The 9688-nt window shown below is 58.0% G+C and overlaps 2 protein-coding genes and 1 long non-coding RNA gene across 12 annotated transcripts in view; 2 read left to right on the forward strand and 1 right to left on the reverse strand.

Moving 5' to 3' along the window:
* Positions 1 to 4785, forward strand: part of SPEG (striated muscle enriched protein kinase) — a 55441-nt gene extending 50656 nt beyond the window's left edge. For 9 of the 10 annotated variants that reach the window (XM_074313783.2, XM_074313793.2, XM_088794323.1 and 6 more), the window contains 7 exons: positions 167 to 334; positions 466 to 1075; positions 1558 to 1797; positions 1888 to 2111; positions 2962 to 3037; positions 3236 to 3385; positions 3735 to 4785. In XM_074313783.2, coding sequence (XP_074169884.2) covers positions 167 to 334; positions 466 to 1075; positions 1558 to 1797; positions 1888 to 2111; positions 2962 to 3037; positions 3236 to 3385; positions 3735 to 3927 — 1661 coding nt within the window. In that variant the 3' untranslated portion in view covers positions 3928 to 4785. Of the gene's footprint in view, positions 1 to 166; positions 335 to 465; positions 1076 to 1557; positions 1798 to 1887; positions 2112 to 2926; positions 3038 to 3235; positions 3386 to 3734 lie in introns of those variants that run through there. The other variant, XR_016019769.1, reaches the window with a different exon arrangement.
* Positions 4786 to 4900: 115 nt separating this feature from the next.
* On the reverse strand, positions 4901 to 7231 carry LOC141567301 (uncharacterized). Its single transcript, XR_012489862.2, has 3 exons — positions 7096 to 7231; positions 6620 to 6843; positions 4901 to 6013 (listed from the first exon to the last, which is right to left on the reverse strand). It is a non-coding gene; the product is annotated as an uncharacterized LOC141567301 (long non-coding RNA).
* SPEGNB (SPEG neighbor) lies at positions 6836 to 9092 on the forward strand. Its single transcript, XM_019741822.3, has 5 exons — positions 6836 to 7058; positions 7188 to 7315; positions 7658 to 7965; positions 8545 to 8686; positions 8858 to 9092. Exons 2-5 carry the CDS (start codon positions 7188 to 7190, stop codon positions 8994 to 8996), a joined length of 717 nt encoding a protein of 238 aa, XP_019597381.1. The 5' UTR covers positions 6836 to 7058; the 3' UTR covers positions 8997 to 9092.
* Positions 9093 to 9688: the final 596 nt, after the last annotated feature.

The following is a 9688-nucleotide window of genomic DNA, read 5'->3' on the forward strand; positions in this document are numbered from 1 at the left end:
CTGCACAGGCTGGTGGGGGGAAGGGGACAGCAGAGTGAAGGTGGAGAAGCCAGGGAGACAAGCGCCCTCCGCGGGCAGACGTCCTCTCCCTGGGCTCCTTACAGATAGCACTGGGAGTTTGGGCCACCCGTCCGTGACCTCAGCTCCTCCCCCATGCTGCATACAGGGGAGTCTTCCTGGCACCCTGTGAGCTCAGGCATCCCCGACTGTTACTACAATGTGACCCACCTACCAATTGGCGTGACCGTGAGGTTCCGTGTGGCCTGTGCCAATCGTGCCGGACAAGGGCCTTTCAGCAACCCTTCTGAGAAGGTCCTCGTCAGGGGCACGCAAGGTCAGTGAGATGGGAGGGGAGGGTGGCCAGAGAAGGAAGGGGACCACGAGCCCAGGGTCCACCCACTCTTTGGAGTACCAGGGCTTTGCCTCAGGGGGCGCCATGGTGATGATTTCTTTTTCCCCACTTAGATTCCTCTTCTCGGCCACCTGCTGCTCACCAAGATGCCCCTGTTACCTCAGGGCCAGCCAGGGCCCCACCTCTGGACTCTCCTACCTCACTGGCTCCATCCCCGACCCCCATTACAGCTCCTACTCCCCCAGGCCCCCCCAAGGCAGCCGCTGTCAGCCCCTCATCACCTCCTAGCCAGGCCTTGTCCTCACTCAAGGCTGTGGGTCCACCACCCCAAACCCCCCCACGAAAGCACAGGGGCCTGCAGGCTGCCCGGCAAGCAGAGCCCACCCAACCCAGTGCCCTGGTCCCCCCAAGTGAGCCCAAGTCTTCTGTCCCTGGCACTGGGACCCCGACCCCAGCCTCCACCCCTCAAGGGGTTAAACCAGTGTCTTCCTCTACTCCCTTGTATATGGTGACCTCCTTTGTGTCTGCACCTCCAGCCCCCGAGCCCCCAGCCCCTGAGCCCCCTCCTGAGCCCACCAAGGTAACTGTGCGGACCCTCAGTCCAGCCAAGGAGATGGTCAGCTCCCCTGGGGGTGGTCCTCCCAGCTCTCTGGGGCCGGAGAGCACCACTCTTCGACAGGGCCCCCCTCAGAAACCCTACACCTTCCTGGAGGAGAAGGCCAGGCAAGCAGGGCCAGGGAAGGGAAGGGGGACAGAGGGGGAGTGGGTAGAACATAAGGGACACAGGGATTCAGAGAGAAGAGCAGACTGCCCGGCCTGGGTGGGGGCGGTGCTGAGATTGGGTCCTCAGCACTATTGAGTTCAGATTTTCTCTGGGCTAGGCATTGTGCTAAGCTCTGTAGCCATAAGATCTCATTTAATCTTCACAACTTGGAGAGGGAGCCACTGCATCATTAGCCTCACTCATGTCACAGATGGGGAAACTGAGGTTAGAGAGGAGAGCTTATGGGATTTGCCTAAGGTGCAGAGCCACTGAGTGGTAGAACTGAGATTTGAACCCAAATGCCTAGGATTGAACTCCAGAGCCCACATTTGCTACCACTGCATTCTTGCCCCCAGGGGTCCATGCTCGCCCCCCGCTTAGCCCTCACCATGGAGGTTTCCCCATCTCTCCTCTGAGCCTGTGGTGTCCCCCCAACACATAGGGGCCGGTTTGGTGTAGTGCGAGCGTGTCGGGAGAATGCCACTGGGCGAACATTCGTGGCCAAGATTGTGCCCTACGCAGCTGAAGGCAAGCGGCGGGTCCTGCAGGAGTATGAAGTGCTGCGGACGCTGCACCACGAGCGACTCATGTCCCTGCACGAGGCCTACATCACCCCACGTTACCTGGTACTCATCGCTGAGAGCTGTGGCAACCGGGAGCTCCTCTGTGGGCTCAGCGACAGGTAGTTGGGCATTCTGAGGGAACAGGGAGCAAGAGTAGGGGGAGCTGGGCTGGGATCTGGGATATCACCTGCCTCCCCTGGGCCCCCCAGGTTCCGATATTCAGAGGATGATGTGGCCACGTATGTGGTGCAGCTGCTCCAAGGCCTGGACTACCTCCACGGCCGCCATATCCTGCACCTGGACATCAAGCCAGACAACCTGCTGCTGGCCCCTGACAACGCCCTCAAGATCGTGGACTTCGGCAGTGCCCAGCCCTACAACCCCCAGGCCCTGCAGCCCCTTGGCCACCGCACGGGCACGCTGGAGTTCATGGGTGAGGGCACCATGCCAGCCAGGGTGGGGGGTCAGGGTACTGCCAAAGAGGCAGCCGCCAGAGCTCACCTCACTTGACCCACATGTGTGCCTTTATTGAGTGCTTGCTGTATGCAAGCAATGATCGAGGTCCTTTCCATGGGATTTTTTCAGTTTATCTTTACAATAGCCCTGGAGATTGGCATAACATTACCCCCATTTTACAGTCACGGAAACAAGCATAGTGAGGTTATTTGTCCAATATCAGACAGTTTTAAATGGTCAAGCCAGGATTTGATAAAGCTGGAAAGACAGGAGGATCAATTACTAATTTATATAAATAAGGAAAACCAGCTACCGTTTAGCTACCCATTAATTACTTAATGTTCATTATCTCTGTTCCTTAGAGTTATTCTGCAACCCACACGTCACAAATGAGGAAATGGAGAGCCAGACAGGTTTAGTGCAGTGCCCAGGTCCTACAGCTAGAAGGGGCAGGCCTGGAATTAGAGCCAGCCAGGCTGATTTCAAAGGCTCTTACTCTTTGTGCTGGCCGTGTTCTTTGTGAATGGGCACCTCCCTTGGAGCTGATCCGAGGGAGCCAGTGATCCTGTTTCTCAGCAACTCTGTAGTTCTGGGAATCCCCACCATTCAGCACCGGGGCTGATTCCTCAGGTTCCCAAATGTCCCCTGGGGGCCACCCCCACTCCCATCCTGCCTGCTGTCATCCAGGGCCTGCTGCTCTGGTTGGACCCATGGTCTGGTGACCTGGGCATTGTCCTGCTCCTCAAGCCCCCCGGGCCTCCCCTGCCTCTCTCCCTGCTTCCCTGCCACCAGGAAACTGGTTCAGCTTGGCCTCTGTCTCCTGTCAGCTCCTGAGATGGTGAGGGGAGAACCCATCGGCTCTGCCACAGACATCTGGGGCGCGGGTGTGCTCACTTACATCATGTGAGTGCCCCCAGGACCCACCTTCTGCCTGTACCCTTTGCCCTCTTCCCACCTCCCCAGCACACGTGAATGTACACATGCGTGCAAACATGCGTGTGTGTGCCCACGTGCGGGTAGCCTTGTCCCTCAGTGCTGTGCCCCTGGACCTGTGAGTTGACCCTCAGTTCACGTGTATCAACTGAATTTTCTCTACCACAGGCTCAGTGGACGCTCCCCATTCTATGAACCAGATCCCCAGGAGACAGAGGCTCGTATTGTGGGGGGCCGCTTCGATGCCTTCCAGCTGTACCCCAACACCTCCCAAAGCGCCACCCTCTTTTTGCGAAAGGTCCTCTCAGTACATCCCTGGTGAGTGAGCCCCACACCTGCCAACCCCCCAGCATTCCCTGCCCCTGGCCTTGGACTGCCCCGGCCCGGCCCATGCCTAAAATCCCCCAACTCCTGCCCTGCCCCCTATTAATAATGCACTGTTAACTACTACTAAACGGTTGTATACCCATCATTTAAAGCTTACAACAGCCCTATGACATAGGCAGAATCACTGTCCCCATTCCAGAGATTGGGAAACTTAGCCCGAGTTGTCCAAAGTCATTCAATAGGGGTCAATCCAAGATTGGGACAGATCTATGGGAGGACAGAGCCCCGCCCTGCTCCAGTCCAACCCTCCAAGCTCACCATCCCTGGTCCTGCCTGGCAGGAGCCGGCCCTCCCTGCAGGACTGCCTGGCCCACCCGTGGCTTCAGGATGCCTACCTGATGAAATTGCGCCGCCAGACGCTCACCTTCACCACCAACCGGCTCAAGGAGTTCCTGAGTGAGCAGCGGCGCCGCAGGGCAGAGGCTGCCACCCGTCACAAGGTGCTGCTCCGTTCCTACCCAGGCAGCTCCTAGTGGCTCGGACCAGGACCACAGCCTGGCCCCGGGCTTCCACTTGGGGCTCCCGCTGATGCCTCGGGACATTCCAGGGCCCCCGCTGAGCCTGGTGGGCCCAGGGCTTCGGACACCACCAGCAGCAACATCCGGTCGGGCTATTACCTCATGGACCCGCAGGGACAGAGGTCCCGGGCTTCGGCCATTGCCACCAGGCCAGAGCCAATGGCCACCAGGCTAGAGCCAGAGTGGGAGACTTGTTGGCCAGGCTGGGTGGAGTCAGGAGCAGAAATAGGGGCAAGAACGGAATGGGGAAGTGAGAGAAAAGAATGGGAGACGGTAGGAAGGTTCTAGGGTAGGGGACAGTGCATCTGGGGGGAAACCAACTGAGGAGGGTGTGAGTGGCTGGAGAGGTGGAAAAGGAAGGAGCCCAGGGTGCCAAGGCCATGGGCAGGGAGTGTCAGTGAAGCAGATACAGGACATGGAGACAGTGTCAGAGTGGCAGAGACAGCATGTAAGAGAGGGCAGCGAGGTGCGGGAGGGAGACGAGAAAGGACTCAAGGCGGATGGAGTGGGCCAGCTGCCAGCATCCCGGAAGAAGGTGTGGACAGTTGGAGGCAGGAGGCAGTGGCCGCTCAGGCCAGCCCTGTCCTCCTGCCCCAGGGGATGCAGCTCTGGGCCCTCTGTACTGGCCCAAGGATGTCCCCACTGCCCTTCTGTGGCCTTCACCCTTCTTCTCGTTCATATTTATTTATTTATTGACTTTTATGAAGTTTCCCTTCCATCCAATCCCTATTGCTCATGTCGTCCCCCAGCCATCCAGCTGTCTGTGCAGCTGTCTGTCTGTCACAAGGAAAATAAAAACAGCAAGCAGCAAGACCTACGTGTAGTCTATGGGGAGAGATGGTTGGGGTTGGGATGCAAGGTGTTGGGACAGGAGCATTCCAGTTTTCTTTGGGCCAGTGAGAGCCCAGGTATACCAGCTAGCACCTTTGGACCTGTCTGCCCCCTCCCCTAAGCCTTCTGGCCCCTTACCGCTCCCTTATTCCCAGAGGGAGGAGAAACTTCAGTCTGCTTCTCTCTCTCTGAAGTTTCTGGAATCCTGGCAGGACCACTGAATCCCCACCACCTCCCTCTAACCAGACTCTGGTGGCCCCCACCTCTTCTCACATGTTTCGTCATCACATCTTGGAGGATGCTGGGCTCTGGAATGGACTGGCCCACACCCCAATCCCGGCTCAGCCTTTCACTCTGCTCTAGTCCTGACCCCTGGAGCAGAGGGGCTTTTAGGATGATGATTGGTAAGAGCAGGTGGTGTGAAGAACTGCAGAGGAGACCAGGAGAGCCCCACGCCCCACACTCTGTGTTAGAGCACCGATAAGGGCACCAGCTGCACAGGGCAGCTGTGAATGCTCCGGTCAACATGTCTGCTGTGATGGGGCCACAGATGAGCACTTTCCTAGGTCCCAGGGACACTCAGCCTGGACCTTCTGGTCTCCACAGCAAGCTGAGGGGTCTGCTGGGTGTGAAGGCACCTTGCCTCTAGCTGCGCTCCTGCAGTGCCACAGAATGGTCACTGGGTCCTAGAACTGAGCTGCCCTGCCTTGAGGTGGGGGGAGTGGGGAGCCAGTTTTTGTCAGCTCCAGAGGGACTGTCCTCCCCTTTCACCTCTTGAAAACTGTTATTGACACTGACAGAAATAAAGCCTCCACCATGAGCAGAGAGAACTGGTGCTGGTGTGTTACTGATTGAGGTTGAGGGCTCCCTAGCTGGAGCCCTAACAACCCTCTGCCCAGCCCAGCCCAGCCTCTCTGGCTTCTCAAGACCCCAGGGAAGAGGCAATCCTCATCATCATAAAACAACAGGATGTTAAAGCAGCTGGAAGGGACCAGAGAGACCCTTGCTCACCTGTCATTTTAGCAATGAAGATATACAGTTTGCCTGTGAGAATCTCTAATCCCCTAGTCACTGCAAGTGTTTCCATATAAAAATGAGGTGCCTGAACTCATATCTTGATAAATGGTAAAATTCTTCTCCCATGCCCTTGTGGTCTTGAGCTCCCTTCCAATCTCCATTGGAAATGGCATGTGAACTGCTTGTTCCAAACCTGGAGGAGCAAAGGTAATTTATACTAGCAGAACTGTGTCAAAATTGCTCTGATCAAAAAGTGACAGTTCTCCACACCCTGCCTGGCAGTTACAGTGAATGGAAGAAATGCTCTTACCTGGTGCCCTGGCTTGGGCTCCAGGCAAGTCTACAGGCTAACCTAACTCCTTCACCCAGGTGGTCTGACGCCCCTATGCACCAGCTTTGCCCCAAAATGTGCTTGGACCAACCTAAAGTTGCTGAGTCAATCTCCAGGGACAGAGTAACCCAGCCAGACCCTGCCATGTCACATGGAGGACGAAGGGAGATGGGGGTGGCAGGAGGGGATGCTGGTCTCAAAAATCTTTAAGGTCCCCTCTAGATTATCTCAGTTTACCACCAGAGGGCACAGTGCAGAAATAACAACCCTAGACTCTTGGGGCAGGGGAGGGGGAGAAAGGCACTTACAGATTGGTCCTGACAGCCACGTGGCCCTCTCATAATTGGCTGGATGGACATTGAAGTCCTCCGCTACTCTGGCTTCATTTAGGGACACTCCCACAAACACTCGCATCCCTTAACCTATGGTGTTCCCGGGAAGGGCACGTCGCATTGTCCAAGGACTGACCTGAGTGTAAAGTTGCCCCGGCAGGCAGCTGAATCTCCTGTCCGCCTGGAACCTTGTCTGGTCCTCCTGGGAGTGGGATGGATGCCCCCTGCCCTGGGAGGGGATGGGGCTGCGTCCAGCTGCCCAGCTGTCAGGGCATTGACGTGGGGTGCACCCCAGAGAAGCTCGAGTTTCCCTCCAGGGCCTGTCCCAGCGGCTGAGCCAGCATCCCAGGCGTCCTCGGGCTAAATAAGGAGACTACTTGGGTCAGGGGGCGGGGGCTGGGGTCCCGGGGGGCTTGGGGCTACCACTCCAAACAAGGCAAGGAGGGGAGCGATGTATAAAACCAGGACCCAGGGCTGAGCACCTGCCCGTGCCCTTACCGTGAAGAACTCCGTGCCGCCTGCTACCCAGCTAGTTGACACAAGTCCTGAAGCCAACCCCCACCCCCCACTCCACGGTGAGTCCAGATCCTCAGACCAGCGCTAGATACTCACATCCCGGGGATGTTCTGAAACCGAAGGGGAAAGGCTGAAGGTCTCAGTCTCTGTGTCAGCCTGGACCCCTGCGTTTGTTTTCCGCTTCCCAGATGTCCAAAGCAGCTCCCGCCAAAAAACCGGCAGCTGCGGCCCCGCCTCCGGGATGTACCCTGGATATCAATGACCCCCAGGTCCAGAAAGCGGCCATTCGCATCCAGGCTTCTTACCGGGGCCACAGGTGAGGGCGAGCCCTGGAGCCCTCGGAAGGAAGGGAGCTGGACCTGCAGAAATCCCATTCCTGCATTGGGGGTGGGGGGTACTGAACATAGCGCCATGGACCGCTAGGGTCATTAGACTTAGGGGAGAACAGTTACTGAGGTTGGAAGGATGGCAGACAGGAGTAGATCATTATATTAGGGTAACGATTCAGGAGCGGCCCCCCTTCCTATTTCCCCACCGCCATGTTTAAGGGTCTAGTGGGTCGAGGGGGCAGGCAGGGTAGGGTGTGCGGGCGACAGGGTTGCGGGCGGGTGGGAACAGTGTCGTGGGAGCTCTGGGCCCTGACCCTGCCTGCGGGTAGGTCCCGGAAGGAGCTGCGGGAGAACGGGCCACCTCGAGTGCTGGAGCCGCTGAAGGACGTGATGCTCATCGAGGGCAGCGCGGCCAAGCTGACTTGCCGCATTTCGGCTTTCCCGGACCCATTCATCCGCTGGAGCAAGGACGGCAAGGAGTTGCGCGACGGGCCCAAGTATCGCTACATCTTTGAGGACCCTGATGTAGTCGCATTGGTGGTGCGCGATGGCGAGCTGTCAGACTTGGGCCAGTACAGCATCAACGTCACCAACCCCTTCGGCCAGTGCTCCGACTCGGCGCGCATACTCGTGGAAGGTACGAGCGCCCCAGGTGCACCGCGCAGAGCAGCACCACCCCGCGGGAGCCCGCAGCCAAGTCCAGCCGCACGTTTATCGCTGGGCCTAGCCGCGTTCGGATGGGGATGTGGCCAGTCTAGCCCCCGGCACAGCCTGAGGTACAGAGCAGGGCGCCGCGCCGCGTGGGCTGGGTAGTCCTTCCCTACTTCGGAATCCTGTCCCAACCAGGCTAAGAAGTCCACTATGGGTTTCAATCACTCAACTTCAGGGCCCCAAGGTTACAGCGCGCTAGAGGCAGAGCCAGGGGTAGAGCCCTGGTCTTCTGGCTCCCCCCTCCCGGGGGGGGGCAATTTCCACTACCCGGAGCTGCCTCCAAGGCACTGCGAGATGTGTGACCATTTCTGGGCTTTCACGCGTAGTGTCCCTTTTGATCCTCCATGCAGCCCTACGAAGTAGTAGGGGGGCAGGGATTAGAGTTGCTAAAGCGAGTTTAGATCCATCTCGTATTTAGGGCTGATATTAGTTGGGAAGGTGTTGTCCTTGCCCCGCCTCACCTCCAGGTCACTCACTGGATCGCATTCCCTTTCCCTTCCTCTAGTGCCGGCGAAAATTCAAAAGGGACCGGGTAACACTAAGGCGCGCAAGGGCACCACAGTGACGCTGAGCGCGGAGATCATGGGCGAGCCTGCCCCCGACGTGGGCTGGACCAAGGACGGGAAGGACATCGAGGAGGACGACAGGCGAGGGCGGGGACCTGCCGCAAGGGCAGAGCCTGGAACTGGAGCCCGGGCCCCAGCAAACCAGCGGAGTGGGACGGGGGTTGGGAAACTGGGAGCGAAGAACAGAGCTGGCTAATTAGCCCGGCCCTGGGAGCGCGTAAACTGACCCGCTGCCCCCCTCCCCCCCCGCAGGGTGTTTTTTGAGATCGGCAGCACCACCACGACGCTGACCATCCGCCGGTCCACACCCCAGGACAGTGGCAAGTACGAAGTGTACGTGGAGAACAGCCTGGGTATGGACCAGAGCTTCGCTCGCGTGGACGTGGCCTGAAAAGAACCCTCGGACCTTTCGCCCAGGCTCCGAGCCCAGGTGTGGGTAGCACCAACAAGCCCCCTCCATCTTGCTTAATAAAACTGCTCTCTTTGACCCTCCTCGTCGATTCTCTTCTTTTGAGTTGCCATTTCCTCTCCCCGCCACCGGTACCCACACTCTTCCAGACCCACACACCCAGGTCACAGAATGTTGGGGTCAGAGGGAAGTTTGGAGAGTGTCTAGTCCAGTACCTCATTTTACAGACAGTAAGTCTGAGATAGGCTTTTCTGAGATAGGCTTTTCTCACGGCAGAAAGCTCCTTCACCTCCCAGGATGGGCAGAGGCGTCAATGACTCCGCCTTCTTTTCTTTTGTATGCCTCAAGCCTCACCCTCTCGTGGAGGGTTTGCACGCTGGCCATGCCTGTTTCAAGGCTGACCTCACGCCCTCTCATCTCTAGTCCCGCTTTTCCCCGTGACTTAGTTCTCTACTTTGGCAGCTACCCCTGGGCCCATTCCCAGACAGCTCCTGGTCCTAATCCGGGTTCAGGCTTTTTTCTCAGGCCCCACCCTTCTTTTCATTTAGCACCGCCCCTTTGATGCCTTGGCCACGCCCCGTATCCGCCTATAAGTCCCCCCCTTTCTCCTCTTAGAAGAGGGAAAGGAGCTTAAGAACTACAATCCCCGGCAGACTTTGCGAAGTTCTCGCGAG

The sequence above is a fragment of the Rhinolophus sinicus genome, chromosome 17 (genome assembly GCF_057876585.1).
Source record: "Rhinolophus sinicus isolate RSI-liver-muscle chromosome 17, RSI-T2T, whole genome shotgun sequence".
Taxonomy (NCBI): Eukaryota; Metazoa; Chordata; class Mammalia; order Chiroptera; family Rhinolophidae; genus Rhinolophus; species Rhinolophus sinicus.